At 48.8% G+C, this 19,665-nt stretch overlaps 1 protein-coding gene across 1 annotated transcript in view; it reads left to right on the plus strand.

Annotated features, from left to right (window-relative positions):
• The window catches only part of STX8 (syntaxin 8), a 106,608-nt gene that overhangs the window by 56,444 nt on the left and 30,499 nt on the right, over positions 1-19,665 (plus strand). The window contains exon 7 of the mRNA XM_064675639.1: positions 9,792-9,893. Within this exon, the coding sequence (XP_064531709.1) occupies positions 9,792-9,893 (102 nt within the window). The remainder of the gene's footprint in view (positions 1-9,791; positions 9,894-19,665) is intronic.

Raw genomic sequence — 19,665 nt, forward strand, 5'->3', positions numbered from 1 at the left:
AGGTGGTGTGTGGTGGCAACAGTGGTCCTGGACATGTCCTTGGAGCAGATGGTGAGGTTTTCTCTAGCAGAACAAACGGGTTCCTCTTTGTTTCAGCACATGTTAGCCCTAAGGATGGTGAAGGTTTGGTTGGTGGGGAGGGTTTTGCTGGAGGCATGGGCTGCTCCTCACTTCCCAAAGGGCAGGAGAGGTCACAGGACTCTGGAGCAGCTTATTCTTTCCAGTCTGTGCCTTTTTAGCTCCTGTCAGGAACTTGGGGAAGCAGGATTTGTTGCTCTGCAAGGATTCCTCAGGGCTGGCATGGCTTGGAGTCCGTGTTGGGAGAAGGACCTTCTGCTATGACAGCTGATGCATCAACTGCCTCGAGCTGCTAATGTGGGCATGGAGGCTGGGCTGTGAGAAGAGCTTCCTTCCCTGCCTGTGGATATAAACCCACTCTGCAGCTCCTGCACTGCTCCACCTGGAGATCCAACAGCCCAGCACTGCTTTGCCAGCAGTGCAGAGACAGGGAAGGGAGAGAAATGTCTTCGTCCCACCTGGACCCCAACAGAGCTGCAGGGGAAGCAGTGGGAGGTGAGATCCCCTCTGGCCTCCCTGTAGCTCTGGCACTGCCATGTGCACGTGGCACATTGAGACACATTCCCAACAGGAGCCCAGAAGAGAACTTCTGAACCTGACTGTCTCCAAGGACCATCAAGATCCCTGTAAATTAGAAGAGCTAAAGAGTGAGGCAGCTGGAAGTTGGTTTGACCCCTTGGAGAAGTTAGTATTTTTGGGGTTTTTACTGCTTACATGAAGGTCTGCCAAAGAAGAGATTAAATGTCTTCAGTTAAATTTGGGACAGTGGAGGGAGGAGTCTTGGTCTTTGCTTGAAATGCAAACCTCATCCCAGCAGAAAGTGTTGGTATCCCATTGTCCTGAGCAGCACCGAGCTTGGATCCGTGTGGACACCAGTGGGATTCTGGCTGTTACCTTGGAGTTGGAGGGCGAGGAGAAGCCCAGGACTGCAGTGCCACGTTGCCTGTGGCACAGGGAGCTGTGCACCTCAGAGGGGCTGCAGCGAGGGAGAGAAATTAATATTCTTGGCTTTGTATTTTTTTACTGTATTTTTCTCTTTTCACTCTGCCTTGACATTACAGCTGGCACATCGTGCTAAGGCTCTTTAGGTTTCTGATGTACTTACATTAGTTGCAATCTTCATTTCATAGCCCTGGCACTTGGAACAATGCTTTGCTTTCTTATTAACATGTAATTATGGGGTTTGGACATATAGAGGTTGGCATTCACTATATGATTCATTTCTTTGGTATCTAGCTCTTCTCCTGAGGCACCAGAGACCTGAAGGAGGGAGGGAAAGCCTGCTTGGCTTCTCCACTGAATTCCAGCCTTATTGTAATTGGTTTTGTGTAGCACGAAACATTAGGGATTTTAGTGCTCTATATGTTTTCTTAAGGCTGACTGCAGTGTTCCATGAGTCAGTGGCTGTGCCGGGGAGATGCATTACTCATCGATAAATACTATCGGGTGATCCGTAAATTTAAATCCACGGAAAATCCAAACACTTCTAAGGAAATGTTTGGTCAGCAACACCATCCTGCTGAACTGTCATCCAACCCCGGGGTTGTTTCTCTCTGCTGGTGCTGTAATTCATGTGGTCACTCTCACTTGGCTTTTGGGTTTCTTGCATTCTTACTCCACAGACAGAACGAGTGCAAATCAAAGACGGAGTTGCCAAAACCAGATGAGGCTTTTTTAGGTGTTTTAAAGAAAACATACAAAAAAATCGATTAGTGTAATTCATGTTTGCAAGCAGAACTCTGCACAAGAGCCTGTGCTACTCCATGGGAAGAGGTGGTCATCATTCCCAGGGACTCCAGGAGTTAAGGAGAGTGATTTAAAAAAAAACCCTCCCAGCTGCCTTCAGAAAGGTGCTGCAGCTGTGTGGGACATGGGGAGAGGCAGGGAGGCATGGGATGGAAAGGAGCCGGGTCATTTTCCTGCTCTTGAGTGAGGAAAGAAGAGGGAAAACCCCACAAGGTTTCCTGCAAAATAACACATGGTATTCCCTGGAACAGCCCAGCTCTCCATCTCTGCCTCTCTCTGGCTTTCACTCCTCTAAAGGACTGCTCACATTTCTCCATAAGGAGTTGTTTTGTCTCTCATGAGCTCCTGAACAGCAGGAACAGCACAGAGGGCCTGTGGTGCTGAGAGCAGCAGCACCCAAGGCTGTTGGACAGGATCATCTCCTCCGTGTCTTCACATGACTTGTCCTCTCCGAGGTGATAGCTTTTTTGGCTGGAATGTGCACGTTGATGTTTGGGCTGTTTGGGCCCTGCAGAGGAGGGGGCTATGTGAATTTGTGTCTGCTGTGGTCTCATGACCTCACAGTCGACTCGCTCCTCTGTCTTCAGCATTGCTGGACCAGAGCAGTGCTGGCTGGGCACTGGTGGGGTTTTGGCACCAGGGCTGGAAAGGGAGGAAAGATGGAGTGGCTGCAGGAGCTGGAATAGGGGCTTTTGCTCTCTGGGAAAGTTTGGGCTCCTTGTTTTGTTGGCAAAACTGTGAATTTCATTTGCAAGCTGGAAGCTGGTTGTTCGCTTGAAGCTGGTCAGGGCTGTGTTTCAGCATTAGGGGCATCTTCAAGGAGGTGAAATAGTGATGGTCCAGGCGCGCAGAGCTCTGGGATGGGCTGTTTTTATCATCTGCCAAACGGTTTTCCAGTGGAAACTGTTCCCTTGGAAAACTTCTGACCAGCTGCAGAAAGACTTGATGGCTGGGTTGGCAGAAGATGGGGCTGCCAGAGACGTCCGATCTCAGACCTGTGGGAAGGGTGGTTGGAAATGTCAACGGAGACGTTGGGAATACGGGAAAGGCGGGTGGGGGTCGTGATGGGGACCCGTGGTCTGTGCTGTGCTGTTTAACAGGCTGTGGGCATTCCCAGTGCCTGCAGTTTACAGCACTTCTGAAGAGGAACAGAGGAGAACAGCAGAAGGATGCATTTGGACACCACAGGCTATCCCAGCACCTGGCTTGGCTCAGGCAGGGTTTGCTTTCCCATCCTGTGCATCCCAGCTGTGGGGGGATATACGGCCGTGTCCTGGAGGGATGACTTATGGCTCTGATGTGGGGGGCTCCTGTCTCCCGGGAGGCACTGAAATTATCCATGCTGTGACTGGAGAGAAGCAGAACCAGCTTTTTACAGAAGGTATTGGTGATTTTAGGAATTCAAACAGAACGTTTCTGATTTTCATGGCAGCGGCAGAGTCTCTGAAGAAAAAAGAATATGAAGAATGAGCTTTTTTTCCTGGGAAATTCCTAGGATTACATACAGTTTCTTCTGCTCCATTTTTAATCATCTGTCTCCTATTGGCATCCTTTGCATAAATCTTTATTTTTCTACCTCTTAGCAGATGTGGGTTTAAAGATGGGTATAAATACACCCTTACTGCTGCTCCCGGGTGGTTGTTCCCCTGCAATTCCAGGGAAGGATTTGACATCCTGGTAGTCACATTTAGCACAGTCCTTGTGAAAACACACACACATACACACACAGGCACGTGGAGGAACCCAGACATTGGGTGCAGCAAGATGTGACACTGATGTGATTTATGATACTACTGTTTAATTCAGAGGTGATATAAAGATCATCTTTCTCAACCTTTCACGGAATCCCAGAATGGTTTGGGTTGGAAGGAACCTTAAGGTTCATCTCGTTCCACCCCCTGCCATGGGCAGGGACACCTTCCACTAGCCCAGGTTGCTCCAAGCCCTGTCCAACCTGGCCTTGGACACTTCCAGGGATGGGGCAGCCACAGCTTCTCTGGGCAACCTGTGCCAGGGGCTCCCCACCCTCACAGGGAAGAATTTCTTCCTAATCTCTAATCTAAATCTACCCTCCTTCAGCTTAAAGCCATTCTCCCTTGTCCTGTCCCTCCAGGCCTGTGTCCCAAGTCCCTCTCCAGCTCTCTTAGAGCCCCTTTAGGCACTGAGAGGGGCTCTGAGGTCTCCCCAAAACCTTCTCCAGGCTGAACAACCCCAACTCTCTCAGCCTTTACTGTATCATTTGGGAATGCAAAGCCAAGCATGATAGAACAACATGAAATGTGCTTGTGATCCAGGGTTCAGACCAGTTGCTTCACTGTTCATTTTCCACTTCAATAAAACTGTGGAAAGAAATATTTAACACTTCTGTGCTCACATCTCTGAGCAGTCCTGTCTTGACCAGGATCAATCAGTGGATTCTTGAATCTTTGGAAGTTGACTGGAGGCACTGATAGTGCTTCAGTTTGCTGGGACTGGAGAAGCAAGTCAAAGAGCAGGTTTTTTTAAACTCTTTGTGTTCAGCTGTAGCTTAGAAGCTTTAATTTCCAGGCTGTGACGGCTGATGCAATGACAAATTCAGATATGATTAAGTGATTTTTGTATTTGTCTTTGTGGGCAAAAATATGTTTTGTTTAATGTAAAATATTAAACAAACCCAAAATTTATTTAGTCTTTGGTTTTGAAAAAAATGAATAGAAGGAGCTTTCCCTCACTTTCCTCAGGCTTTCTCTGGTAAACATCTCTCCCCTTCCTGGAGGCAGAGTTAGTGTTGGAATGGGAGAGGGCTGACTGTGCTTCTGGGCTCTCCCACCTCTTCCTCAGGGATGCTTCTTCTGCCCTCGACCCACGCTCAGCCTGGCTGCTCTGCACTGTCCAAAACACATTGCCTAAGATCAAAAACTGCTGCTCTGGTATTTTTAACAAAAAAATGTCCCATATTTCAGAATATATCAACCTGCATTTTTCCCTGTCATCTCCTGGCTTCGCTGTTCCCTCATTGTGCGTTTCCTTTGTAAAGCCCATGTGTGGAATTCATCCCAGTTTCCCAAAGGGCTGCCCATGCCCTCTCCATTGCTGGTCCCAGAGGTGCAGGAGCAAGGGCAGCACTGCAGACAGGTTTGTGTCCACAAAATGAAGACCTTCCACGACTTTTGTTCTGGTTTCAGGTGTGCATGTGTTGACCTCAGATCCCGCTGCTATTTTTGGTGATACATCCCAGCTTTCTGAAGAAATTCTGCTATTTTGAGGGCTCCAGCCCAGATTTTATAACTGTGATCACCAGGAGAAGCATCCAGAGTTGTAGAGACAGGTTGTGTTTCCCTGCTGTGGCCTTGCAGGAATGAGGAAAGGAGACCTGGTAGTGCCCACCCCCCTGTCTCTGCCTTCCCACAGAGACCTGGCGCTTCCCTGCATGGATTTTTTGGCTGCCTTGGCTACTGGGAAGCTCCAAAGCCAATAGTCCTGGCTGATGGCTGTCACCTGGCACAGGGACACGTGTGCAGGGATGGGGAAGGGTGTGCCACTGGTTTTTGAGCAGAAGTCCCTCCTGGCTGCACTCACCTCCAGCAGCGAGCGACCTTCAAACTTCTCCCACTTCAGCTGCACTGAAATGACTCAGATTTTAATTCTGGCGTTGTGCAGTGGGTTTTATCTTCTGCTTCAAGTTCCTGCTTCCCTGAAAGAAGACCTTGGCTAAATTTGTGTTGCCAGCTGAGCTGTGGTTTGCAGTGCAGTGTTACAGGAACGTCCTTTGGAAGGTCGCCGGCAGCCCTTCGGCAGCCAGCCTGCCTCTCCCGTCTGCTCCCTCCGACAGGGGAACCTCGCTCCTTCCCTCTTTTCACATCTCTCTCCATTTTTTTTCAACTTGCCCCTTGCATAGTGAGCTAAATAGGAGGTGATAGAACGTGGAATTGCCAGCTTGAAGGGCAGAGGCGTTTGCAGGTGGGTCATCCGTCAGGAAAGGTGCGAGCCTGTGGAGCGCTAACAGGGTTGTCAGTGCTCTGAAGACTTCCTTAGCCATGGACTTAATTTTCTCTGGCAGCAGCTCTGCCTACCTTAGAAATACATTACTGATCTTCAACTCAGCCTTATACAGCCTGTATTTCCCTTGGGTTTCCTTTGCTTTGGAGTGGGGAGAAATGTTCTCATTTACAAGAGGTCGAGAGTTGCTCTGTTTAGAGCAACTGCCGAGTGTCACCACAAAGAGTTGGTGAGGGTAGGGGGGTGGATCTTTCTGTGCAGGTCTTGATGGTGTTGGTGGGCGTAGAGGGTGGGTGGATGTTGCTGTGCGGGGTGTTGGTGGGGGTAGATGATGGATGGGTGTTTCTCCAGGGTGTTGGTGGGCACAGAGGGTGGGTGGATGTTTCTCTGCAGGGTGGTGGTGGTGCAAAGGCCCTCCAGCCTGTGGAACCTGCTGGGCTGGACTTCTGGTTCAACTGGTGATGGGGTGAGAACCTCCCTGTGCTTCCTCCCCGCTTCAGCCCCAGCACAGCTGCAGAGGGGAGGACCCTCTAGTTGTGCCATGAGCACCCCAATACTTCTGCAGGTCTTAACTGCACGTCACATCAAAGGGCTGGTTGCTTGTTGAGCTTTGGGCTACGTGCTGGGTGAAGTGCTCTGGTCCCCTGGAACCTGGTCATGTCAAGAAACATATACAGAGAGAGAGAAATGCCTCTTCCAAGCTCTCCAGCCCAGTTCTTTGGCTCAGAATTGGCTCCTGACAGGGGGATGGGAAAGGAGAGGCTCTAGACATAATCCCAATTGCAGTGCCTTGGGCTTTGAAATGATGACAGAAAATTTCCCTGCTCACATTTGTTCTCATTTAGCTCCAGCTTGTTCACCAGGATGTTTTTCAAGGAGGGTCTGGTCAGTGTTGGCAGAGGAAAGTCTCTTATTTCCCAAGCATGCTTATCACTTTGTCCTTGACAACGATGGGAACTTTCGGCACTTTTTTCATTCAGAGGCAAACATGAGCAAGGCTGCCCTTGCAGGCAGCATTGTCCTGCTCTTCCTGAGTGCTGAATCACACAGGACAGATAAAGTGTCCCCAAAATATTGTTGGCTTTGCAGATGTTGGACCTGGGAGAATTGGGTGGGAGGGGGAGGAGAGCGAATGTCTGAACTACAGACTGAACAAACCTTGCAGCTCATGCAAAATCCCTGCCACCACTTGGGAAAATGTGTTTTGGTGTAGGATGAACAATAAAATCTCGAGTATTATTAACAACTTTGTAAATAAGGAGAGTTTGTGTCTGGAATAGAGCAGTAGTGGTGGGGTGGTGCTGCTTAACCACAGGAGTGGTGGATGGGTCAGATCCAGAGGATAACACTGAGGCTGCACATGCAGGGAAACCGTTGATGTTTGCCCTCTGCCCTCCCTTCATGTGAATGTGGGGGTGGTTTAGGCTGTGGGACATGCATCACATGAATCAGGAGCTCATGTTTTAAGAAAGCTGTATACTTTGAAAGTACAGGATTTTTCAGATGCTGCTGTCATTTTACATAGGGATTCACTGAAGATGACAGTGTTTGTGGAGCAGACTGAAACGTGCATTGGAAGGATGATGCTTAAATCTCTCAGCTCTCTGGGAGAGTAAAACCTCCGTGCTACATGTGGCTTTGATATTTCCTTTGTGTCTGCAGAGCTTTGGTTATTTTTATGTGTCTTTTGTTATCTATATGTACAAATCAGACTGGTTTTATCTGTATGTGGATAGAGTACCTCTTCCTTGGTAAAGCTGAGGACATAAACACCCTCCAAAACTAACATGCAGGACCCAGGGAATGGCTGGAGCTGTGTCAGGGCAGGCTCAGGTTGGATCTCAGGAAAAGGTTCTTCCCCCAGAGGCTGGTTGGGCACTGCCCAGGCTCCCCAGGGCAGTGGGCACAGCCCCAAGGCTGCCAGAGCTCCAGGAGGGTTTGGAGAACGCTCTGAGGGACAGGGTGGGATTGTTGGGGTGTCTGTGCAGGGCCAGGAGTTGGACTGGATATCCTGGTGGGTCCTTCTAATTCAGGAGTTTCTGTGATCTGCTGCTGTGGGAAGGTGAATGTTGGAGGAAGCCATTCCTGTTCAAGTGCTGGTGTCAGAGGGATGGAGGCAGAGGGGTGCTGGTGTGCTTGGGAAGCTGCAGGAACTAATGTCATATGCTGGCACTACCCTTGTAAGGACAAGGTTTCCTTCTAGTGTCACAGGGAAGTTTTGGAAGTACAATAAATGCCCTCTTCAGTGTCATCCCCTTTTTGGTAGAGATATTTTGGGGAATCTCTTGTTTGAAGGAATATAGTCAAAACAGTAAAGGCTGGTTAATAAGGGGCCTGTCCTATTTGATGGGACTTGTGTTCTTTAAGTGTTCTTTAACCCTCAACCAGCATCCACACGGGGTTATGGTCCATAAATATGAACAGAATATCATTGCTGACTGGATGCTGTGTGCTCTAACTTCTGCTTTTGTTGCCTATGGGCCATTTCATCAGAGCAGAGATGCAGTGCCAGGACCTGCTGGGGTACAGAGGAGCTGAGGGCACAGCACCCACCAGCTGGCACGGCCACTGTCCCCAGCCCGGGCTCAAAGACAGGCTGGACTTAGTGAGACAGTGATCATTAGTGGGAAAGGTGGGAAAGTGCTAGAAGTGTAACCAGAGCAAGATGCTCTGCAGTATCACTCAGGGTTTGGCTGCTGTCCTCCTCCTGATTTCTCATGCACAAAACAAGCCATTCCTGCCTGCGGAGCAGCTCAGACATGATGTGTTCACACACCCGGCACGAAGCACTGGCTGTGTGTCTCAAGGAAATTAGAGCATGACAGTCAGTGAGAAGGAAATTCTGTGCCTGAATGTGGCTTTTAATTTCCAGTGTTAAAAAATCCCGACCCACCAACTGCTCTTGGTGTAATCCTTGTACCTGCTCCGATTTCCGTGACTGAATTACATCGCTTACAGGAGGTGGAGGGTGGGTTGGCTTGAAGTTTTTCCTTCCCCTGTCTTAAAATTAGAAAGGAGGAGAAGCTTTGCCCACTTCCCTTTCCCCAGCAGACCATCTGGGCTGCAAGGAGAGCTGCCATCCCTACAGCTCCAGAACAGAACCAGGGCAGGGCTTTGACTGTGCCCTCTGTGGCTGCGTGGTCGGGACCACAGTGAGTGCTCTCAGAAACCTCTGTGAGGGTGGGGATTCTGGATGGGGTTTAATGATGATGTCCTGGCCCAGTGTTGAGATGCTCCGTTTGACAAGTCCCGTGAGGAGCAGCTGAGGGAACTTGGGTCGTTCAGTCTGGAGAAGAGGAGGCTCAAGGAGGACCTCATTGCCCTCTACACCTGAAAGGAGAGTGTAGTGAGGGATGGATTGGTCTCTTCTGCCATGTCTCAAGTGGAAGGATGAGAGGAAATGGCCTTACGTTGTGCCACAGGAGTGTCAGAGTAGATATCAGAAAAAAAATGCACAGAAGGGGTTGTCAGGCATTGGAATAAGTTGCCCAAGGCGGTGGTGGAGTCACCATCTCTGGAAGTGTTCAAGAGTCCTCTGGATGTGGCCCTTGGGGATATGGGTTAGGGGTGGTTATGGTGGTGCTGGGTTGATGCTCAGACTGGATGATCTTGGAGGTCTCTTCCAACCTTGATGATTCTGTGATTCCGTGTGCACTAATTCCCTTACTTTGGCTGGTGCTTTGTGATCATTTTATACAGCTGTGATGTGCTGCCCTCATCTTATACTCCATGACTGTCTAAACTGATACTGCTGCTTCAGGCTGTATTTTTAACTCCACTCTTCCAGTGGGGGAGTGCACTGAGTCTGAAGTCTCTTGTGTGGAGTATTTCCCAGGATTTGGACCTTTCAGTGCACGTGGGCACTGCTCTGTCCTGCTGGAGGACAGAAGGATGCAGCTGGTTTGCATTTTGGAGCCTCCAGCAGGAGCTGGTTAAGCAGTGATGCTGTGGGGGCTCAGAGATTAATGCTCATGTTTCTCTTTCCCCAGAGATCATCGATGACCTCACTAACCTGGTGGAAAACACGGATGACAGGCTCCGCAACCAGACCCGGCACGTGAAGATGGTGGACAAGAAATCAACCTCCTGTGGTAGGGATTGGCTTGAGCACAAATCAGTTTGGATGTGTACAACAAAAATTAAGGCTGTTTAGCACTTATTTTTTTCTTTCACCGATTTTTTTCTTATTCATAAATTTTTGCCACCAAATCCAAGCATTTTGTACCCCGTGGCAACTCCTGGAAGTTTAACAGTTGAACTAAGGGGGTCTGTGAAAGCACTCCCTCTTTGAGAGAGGAATTGATTTTTAGTCAAACAGCCGAATGTTTTCTCTACCATCTGCACAACCTTTTGTTAAAACACCTTCTATACCAAGACACCTGATTAAACAGGTGTTATTTTTATATATAGGTTTTTTATATACATATACACACACAAATATATATAAATATATATTTATATGTAAGGGCAGTTAGTAATTGATGGTGTGCAGCTATTAACTGTTACTAATTGGTGTGCAGTGTGTTCCCCCCCCCAGGACAGCTTCTTTTAAAGCCAAAAATCCCACCTCTTTAGGCTTCTGCTGATCTGCAGGTTTGACTCTCTGTGCTTGCTACTTGTTGGTGCAGTTAAATTTCCTTGAGCCATTTGACTCCAGCATTGCACAATATTCTGATTGGAAACTGCCTGAAATTAGGGTGGTATGTGTTAATGAGGTTTACAAAAACTTGCTACCGGCTCTCACAAACGGGTCACAGCGGGGAGCGGAGCCGCAGGGGCGTTCCTGGTGCTGTCCTGCAGGAATGTGTTCCTAACCAAGCATTCAGAGTCTGCCAGGCATGAAATCCTTCCTGGGGACTCCTCAAGCTACAGGCAGGCTGGTCAAGCTAAACTGGTATCCCTTTCCACAGAGCCCAAGGCAGGTTATGATCTCAGGCAGGTTCCCTCTGTCGGGTGAAGAGCTGGGGGTTGATGGCAGCGACCAGGGGACGATGCTGTGGGTGATGGCAGAAAATGTCTCTGTGTTCAGAGGGTGACTGATGGAGGGACAGGGAGACAGGGTAGCAGTTCACTGCTGGAAGCAGCATGTCTGGTTCTGCTGTCTGTGGTTCATTTTTGCCGTGCTAGAAGGCTCAAAACTCTTGGTAGAAATTTGACTTATAGTCAGAAGTTATTGAAATTTGGCTTGTGTAGTTTAGTAGAGAGCAAGTCAAGAGCTGACTTGGTCACGTACCTGTTTGAGATTTTATCCTGTAGAGTGAGGATCTGGCAGCAGAAGCTCCTGAGCTTAGGCTGGCAGAGGCATCTTTCAGGCACTGACAGTATATTTCAGGGATTTATTTGGTTCTCCATCAGCAATAACTTTTTGAAAGCTTGGTCGATATAGGTTGATGAAAACCTGTGGCTTCTTCTGGAGGTTAAAGTTGACTTGTCAGAGGCATTTGTCTCCCATTCTTCTCGTACCGACTGCAGATGGAACTAAAGGCGTGACTGCAGAGTTCATGACTGACTCTTTTATTTTAGATCTTTAATGTTGATGCAAGATGGATTTAATTTAAAATTAAGTGCACTTGAATGATGCTGAGTACCCCTGTGTGCCTTTGGAGTCTCCTCTTAATTCCTGTGGTTTAGTTTTCTGCACGAGAGCAGGGATGTGACTGTGCAGGGCAGGCAGGGAGTCCCATTTCACCCAGGAAGGATTTCTCCCCCCTTTTTTATGTTCCTCATGCAAGTGCACCCCAGACATGTTGCTGGATGATGAGCCTGTCTCTTTAACTTGGGAAGCCCGTGCTGGCTGCCTGGGGAATTTGAGAGGAGGAGGAGGAAGGAGGAGGATGGGAGAGGCGAAGGCTGGGAGGATCCTGGGCTGGATTCCTTGGGGGTGACCTCTCTCACCCTTTCCACATTGGAAAACATTTTTCTGCAAGGGGTGGTGAGAAGCACTGCCCCCAGTGCCTGTTCTCTCTGCTCCAATAGGTCTTCCTGTGTTTGCATAACAATCTGGGCATATGTAAACACCATATTGCCTCAGATAGCTGCTTCATTCTGCCCAAGCACGAGTTTTAGAACAATAAAGCTGGAAGACACAGGCTTTAATGGCATTTTTCCCATCCCTTTTCCACCCTTATCCCTGGCACTGGAAGCGAACTAGTGTATTAAGATGAGAAAAACTCTCCCTGTATGTATGATTATTCCTTGAATAAATCCAGGCAGCAGGAAAACTGGCACCTGCTAGGTAACTCTTTTAGAGTGCTTTTTTTCCCCCCTCCAACATTTAGTTTAAATTGATAAAATCTTCGGTAACCCTTTGGATTTGGTGTTTTACTTTGGATTTAAACTAAGGTGAAGTGCTCAGTCTTCCCCCTTGCTCACCCCTTCCCTGCTCGGACCCAGTCTCCACATTGTTCCAGCATGTGCCTGTTTCTGTGTTTTTCCCTCATTTTTTAAATCATAATGCCTTCTTTTTTCCTGCTGAGTGCCTGCACTGGAGCCACGGGCTGTGGATACAAGCGGATCACACTGGCAGGAACAGCAGAATAATCCCTGTTTTACAAGCAAGAATGTCATGCATTAATGGGTGTGTCTTTGTTAGCAGCCAGTATCATCATAAAATCAAAGTATGGCTGATGAAATCCAACTTTAATCAATATTTCAACATCTCTCTCTCTCATGCAAAGAGCGTTTCCAGCTTTGGAGGCTGTTCCCAGTGGCCTGTGCCACGTCGGTGTCACCTGCCCGGCACAGGTAGCGCTGGGTGTGGTGGCATTGCCAGGAGCAGCCTCTGCCCCTCTGTCCATCCTCAGGCCTGGCAGAAACCTTCAGGGTTGTTTCATTTGCAGCTTATTTTCCGTGCCATATTTCTTGCTGGCTCAAGAGCTGTTGACAGTCCCAGCCTTTGCCTCTGCCCCAGGAAGGCTGTCCCGCTCCGAGCCCGTCTCCCTTGGTGGCCCTGGGCAGCCCCACACTGGTGTCAGTGGGAACTCCCAGGGATTGCAGCGGAAGAATAACCATGGGATATACTCAGGCCTGCTGCATTTATGAAATTATTGTTGAAAATCATCAGTCATCCGCAGGCAAATGTTTGCACACTGCTTGGCATTGTTCGGTTCCTCCTCAGTGTGTGCTGGGCATTAGGAGGGCTGGTAGGAAATATAAGTTTCTTAGATTTCAGGAATTTGCATTGAGCTTTCACCAAAATGTTCACACAAATCATTAGTCAGATGTTAGGCTGCCTTTGCCAGCTTTGCTCCAGGAATGTCTGCGTGCACAGTCCTGACTTTGCAGTTTCACCACTGATGCTCATGGGTTTGTTTGTCCCCTCTCTCTTCCAGTTTGGGCACCTTCAGGGGTTTATGCAGAATAATGCTCATTAACCAGTTCTCAGTAATTTTTTAATTAGGAATTTTAACCCTTAGAATGTCCTTTTAAGAACCGCATTTAAAAATAAGCAAAGAAACGAAAGGTTGAGATGCTGGGGGGTGTTGTGGTTTAACCCCAGCTGGCAGCTCAGCCCCACAGAGCCACCCACTCACTGTCCCCTGGTGGGGTGGAGGAGGGGATTGGAAGGGCATAAAGTGACAAAGCTCATGGCTTGAGATAAAAACAATTAAATATTTGAACTATAATAATAATGATGATGATGAATAATTGTAATGAAAAAGAAAATAACGAAGAAATAAAACCCAAGTAGGACAAGGGGTGCAAATGTGAACAATTGCTCACCACCAACCGACCGATGCCCAAGCAGTCCCTGAGCAGTGGTCCCCCACAACCTCCTCCACCCAGTTTTATTGCTGAACATGATGCCATATGGTCTGGAATATCCTTTGGGTCATTTGGGGTCAGCTGTCCTGGTTGTGTCCCCTCCCAGCTCCTTGTGCACCCCAGCCTGGTTGCTGGTGGGGTGGGATGAAGAGCAGGAAGGGCATTGATGCTGTGTAAGCCCTTCTCAGCCATAAGGAAAACATCCCTGTGTTGTCAATGCTCTTCCAGCACAAATCCAAACCACAGCCCTCTACCATCTACTGGGAGGAAGATTAACTCTACTCCAGCCAAACCTCACACTCCCCACTCCTTAGTCCACACTGTTGTGTCACCATCCAGTACATCCTCATTAACCACCACCCTTATAATCCTTTCATGCAATAACAGATACCATGTCTGTGGGCAGCCCCCATGAAATATCTGTAAAATGCCCACAAAAGTCCAGAAAATGTCCCTTGAGTTCATTTAGTCCATGACTTTGGGCTCCATCTGTTCTGGTGGTCATTCAGGACAGGGGGGTGGTGTGTTGTGTGGAGTTACTGGGCACCAAAGCCAGCTCAGCTCAGGTCACTGCTGCACTGCAGCTACTTCTTGTAGGGCTTCTCCTCCTTTGGTTCAGGTGTCTCCTATAGCATACAACTCAAAGCATGGGTTACACCAATTTAAAGTTATATCCATTACAATCTCCACCCTCGTCCCTTTGGGCTGGGTTATAGGGTTTACAGAATGACAGGATCATTGAGGTTGGAGAAGACCTTTGAGGTCATCGAGTCCAACCAGTCACCACCTTGTCAACCAGACCTGAGCACTGAGTGCCACGTCCAGTCATTTCCTGAACACAAGAACCAGTGCAGTGAACTCCTCCCCGGGCTCCCAGCCTGGCACCAGTTGGTGCTTTTGGGTAACCTTCCCCTCATCCTTCAGTTTTGTAGTGGGTTTTTGTTTTTTTTGGTTTTTTTACCCAAAGACACAAGTAGGCAGCTCCCTGCAGAAAGGATGGTTAAACCAGGCTCTGGGATAAAAGCATCCTGAAGTGTTTGTTTCTGAAGGAGTCACAGGGATTATTTTAGTGGCCCAGGACACTGGTGGGAGCCCCGTTGGCACATGTGACACGTGTGGAGGCAGTTACAGCCAGGCTGTGCAAGGTGTGGGGTCAGAAATGTTCTTCAGGTCCTGCTGAACTAGACCATGAACTGGGGAGGGCACCTGGGGATTGGTGTGGTCCTACCCAAGTCACTCTCTGGTGGCTCTCCCAGAGCTAAGGAGAAAGGCTGCTTTTGTTTCCTGGGCAGTTTATGATTATGATTTCCTTACAGTAAAAACAAGCAAAATCAAGCAAACTCTTATTTCTGACAGACATATCCATCCCTTCTGAGCAGTGTGGGGGGAGCAGACCATGCCTGTGCAGTTCTCACTGCCTGCATCCCTCTGACCTTTCAGATAAACACTGAAAATGAGGAGGAACAACCCCAGCACATCCCTGCTGGGCCAGGCTCTGTGTCCCGTGGAATACACCCCATTGCAGTGGTGGCTGAGCAGTTTTTTTCCCTGTGTTTGGTTTTCTCCTGTTCCACAAGATGGCAATGCAATCTAATCACCTCCCTCAGCCCCAGGTAGATGCTCTCATCTCCCCTTTGCCTTCCTTTGGAGGCTTTTGGGGATGCCAAAAGTGGGGTGTAGACTACTGTGAAGTTATTCTGTACCAGGTGGGGTTTTTTCTTATCTTACCAAGTAACCAAAACACCAAAACACTCTGTTAAAAACAGAGCTTTGCCAAACCTATTAATTGGAGGTTTTGGAAGGTTTGATTTGTTTTAAAACAGAGTAGCTTGGATTATATAAGGCTTCCTCTACAAAATAATGATTCATGCAGGCTGGGGCCTTTCTCTGCCAGATTCTGTGATCTCTCTGTTCTAAGTCTTGGTTATTTTTGCCATGGATTTAATTTGTTTTATAAATTATGGATGGCAGTTGCTCAGGTTTGTTCCTCTGACGTATCCTGTGTGTTTAGATGAGCAAGTCCCAATCCACTTGTTTTTTTCTCAGTGGAGAGGAGAAGCTGGTGCAGTTGCCATTAAATCAGCCTTTCCTGCAATCTGACCCTTGGAGAAGTTAACACTGATATTCCTCCCCAGTGCTGCCCTGACAACTGCACTGGCTGAGTCACCTGTCCAGCCTTCACTGGGATGAATTTTCTTGGCCTGACAAGTTATATATTTTCCTGGTTTTTTTTTTATTATAATTTTTCCTTCCTCCAGTTTCTTCCACTTTAAGCAATTACACGTTGAAAAGTTTGTTCTGAGTTGTTTCCCCTGCACGAAAAGTTGAAAAGAAACTTCAGCAGAGGAATGATGAATCTGTTGGTTAAACTGGGCTCATCTGTGGTGTCTTTGCTGATCACTGGTGCCTTAAATCATAGAATGACAGAATGGTTTGGGTTTGGAAGGGGCCTTTAGAGGCCATCTAGTCCATGGGCACTGCCATGGGCAGGGACACCTTCCCCTAGCCCAGGTTGCTCCAAGCCCCGTCCAACCTGGCCTTGGACACTCCCAGGGATGGGGCAGCCACAGCTTCTCTGGGCAACCTGTGCCAGGGCCTCACCCCCTTCACAGTAAAAAAAAGAATTCTTCCTTCTCTCTCATGTGGATTGAAATGTGCCAACACCTCATGGCAGAGCAGCCCCAGGAGGTGGCCAAGGGGCAGCCATGGAGTTCCATCTGGGATTTTCTGTCTCCCTCTTCCCTTCTCTAGCAGCTCTCCCTGCCAGCCTGCCAGGCAACACCAGGGGTCCAGCAGATCTCACTGCAGGATTTAGCTTCCCACTGCTCTTGCTGCCTTGTGGATCATCCCCCCCCAGTGCTGTAGTTCCCATCTGAGCTCCATGAGGTGTTTGCTCCCCTCACACAGCTCGTTTGCCTCCCCAGGAGAGTACAGGGAAGCTGTGAGTGGGAACTGCAGGTCTGCCAGAGTGAGCCTGGTTTTGGGAGCACCTGGTGGGTGCAGCCCTGCTCTTTCTCCCTCCTTGCCCCACTGACTTCTGCACCCCCTGGCTAATTGAGGCTGAAATGAGCTGGAGGGGGAGGTTGCAAAGACAGGAGCTCCTGCAAGTTTACTTGGGCATCCAGCCTCATTAGAGAGGCCCAATTAAGGGCCCTGTTGAGGGGGGAAGGCAACTCAAATCTGAGCTGGAAATGGGAGCTCAAGTCTCATTAGACACCAGACAAACCTCAAAGCAGATTAGCTTAGGGGCATCATTAATTATGTTAATAGAACAAGTTTTAAACAAACCAGTAATTTTGGCACATTGCTTATCTAAGACTTCTGGTTCATTTATTGTCTTGCCATAATATGAAACACTTTTCCTTGGCTTTGTTACTTCAGAGCCCCCAAAGAGCAGGTGAAGAGCTCAGGGGATGACTAATGGTGTGAGGGAATATCCCAAAGGGTGTTTCCAGTTCAGCAGATCCACTGGAACAAGGTCAGTTGTGGTGTGAGATGATGCCTTTGGTGTGTCCCACAGCCTGGTACTCACTCCTCCAACGCCTTTGTACCCTCCAGCCAGCTCATGGCCTTGCTGAGCCTTCTCCTCTTCCTCCTCCTCACACACACAGTATTCACTACTCAAGCATCTGCCTTAAAATTGCTCATGCTGAGGTGTGGAAATGGATTCAGCTGGTGAAAGAGGATGGACTTAAGCGGTCATAAACATGGAGGTTTTGTGAAAAAAGGTGGTTTGGAGTTGCTTTATGAATCTCCTTCCAGGTGGGAAGCACAGCATGTCCTGGTGGTGTCAGCTCTGTGTGTGTTGAGCAGGAAAGGACAAGAGAGCCTTCTGGGTCAGAGGATCCCTTCAAGATAAATTTCTGAGAACAAGCTTGTTTTTTCCCCCCCATTACTCCTATTGGAAGGCTGAAATGGTCATAAACTTATTTCCAGCCTGGACTTGTCAGGGATACTTCATGTTACCCACGTGCAGCCCTTGTTCTGGTGTCTTGAATAGTTCTTTCCCCTCCTTTATTTTTTCCCCTCAAATGTGTGTGTCCAAGAGATAACTCACTGTGCCCTCCCAGCTTTTATTTTGCAGGGCTTGTTTTGCAGAACAAGTGTCTTTACATTTTAATCTCCTCAATTAATCTGTTTGCTGATAAGTCTTTTTTACACTTATTCCTGCTTGAACTTTTTGGATTTTTAACCACAAGAACTGGGAGCCTTCTCACAATGTCTTGCCCACTGGCTCTAGCACTTCTCTGGCTATTGGAAATATTTCAATTGCAGTATGTTGGTGCCTCAGTCAGTTTTGTTTGGAGCTGTTTGCTTGGCCCTTTCTCACTCTTGAACATTTTCTACCCAAGTTCATTTTCTTTCCAACTCATAGCAAAAACTGTTGTTTATCCCCAGTGAGCTGCTTCCTCTTTCATCCCATTGAATTCCAACCTTCCTCCATTCATCTTCAGAGTTACCCATTTTCCCCTACATTCTGTCCCAGCTTTCTTCTGTGCTGATGCTGCTTTCCAACTTTGTGTCATCAGCAGATTTCATTAGCACACTTACTTTCTGTGCCAAGGCCATTAATAATAACATTTACTAAGATCAGCCTCCTGACCATTCCTGGAGGAGCTCTGCCCGTGACCTCCATCCATTCTGGTCCTTCTTTCAACGCCGCCTCGCCTCTCACCAGTTTCCTGCCCTTACACTTCTGCTAATCCCCATCTTTTTCCTCTCAGAATTTCCCACGTGGCACAGATCACATGCTTTGCTGAAGTCTTTGTGGATGGGCTCTATCACACTTCCTTTGTCTAGAAAATTCATTATCTTCCCAGCTAACCTGATTAACTCTGTTTGATCTGATTTCCCCTCGGTGCAGTCCCAGTGTTTTCCACCCTGTTTACCATTTCGTTTCATGTTCTAATTAATCTTTCTTAGTTTGCTCTGAAACCTCCATCCTGCTCAGGTTACTTGGACAGGCCTGGGGTTGCTCACAGCACTTTTCCCTTCTGTGGGGCAGTCATGTGGGTGCTGCACCTAATTTTGGGATGCACACCCAGATAATTCTCAGTTGGAAGGGAAAGACCTGGAGCTCTGGGTGCATCAGTCCTTCCTTCATTAACCAGATCACTTCATCTAATGACAGTTTGTCCTGTGGCACCAAGACCCTCCAGAACCATCCACAGCCTCTTCCATCCTGCCACCAAGCTCTGGCTTCTCAGGTTTAACCAGTGATCATTTAGAAACATGGAATCACAGAATCACTAAGGTTGGAAAAGACTTCCAAGGTCATCAAGTCCAGCCATCAACCCGGCACCACCATCATGTTCACCACTGAACCATGTCCTTGAGTGCCACATCCATGTGTTTTTTGAACTCTTGCACAGATGGGGACTCCACCACCTCCCTGGGCAGTTGCCAATGCATTACCACCATTTCTGTGAAGAAATTTTCCTGAATATCCAGTCTAAAGCTCCCCTGGCACAGCCTGAGGCCGTTCCCTCTCCTCCTGTCCCTTGTTCCCTGGGAGCAGAGCCCGACCCCCCCCGGCTCCCCCCTCCTGTCAGGGGGTTGCAGAGCCAGAAGGTCCCCCCTGAGCCTCCTTTGCTCCAGGCTGAGCCCCCCCAGCTCCCTCAGCTGCTCCTGCTGCTCCAGCCCCTTCCCAGCTCCGTTCCCTTCCCTGCACACGCTCCAGCCCCTCAATGTCTCTCTTGTCTGAGGGCCCAGAGCTGCCCCAGCACTGGAGGTGCCCCAGCAGTGCCAGCACAGGGACAGTCCCTGCCCTGGGGCTGTGACACACCATGGCTGGCACAGCCCAGGGGCCATTGGCCTCTTGCCCCCTGGGCTCACCTGGGCTCATGTCCAGCCCCTGTCACCAGCACCCCCAGGGCCTTTCCCACCAGCAGCTTTCCAGCTGCTCTGCCCCAAGCCTGGAGCTGCAGGGGGTGGTTGTGGCCCAAGTGTAGGATCCAGTGCACTTGTCCCATCTTCTGTACCTGTGCCACCCCTTCCCATATGCCTTTTTCTGGCTGTGGTGACCCCTAAAGCATCTCCCTGGGTAGCGATGGCAGACAGAGGCAGGAGTAAAATGATTCACTTCAGGCTGTACAGCAA

Source organism: Pseudopipra pipra, chromosome 19 (genome assembly GCF_036250125.1).
Source record: "Pseudopipra pipra isolate bDixPip1 chromosome 19, bDixPip1.hap1, whole genome shotgun sequence".
Lineage (NCBI taxonomy): Eukaryota > Metazoa > Chordata > Aves > Passeriformes > Pipridae > Pseudopipra > Pseudopipra pipra.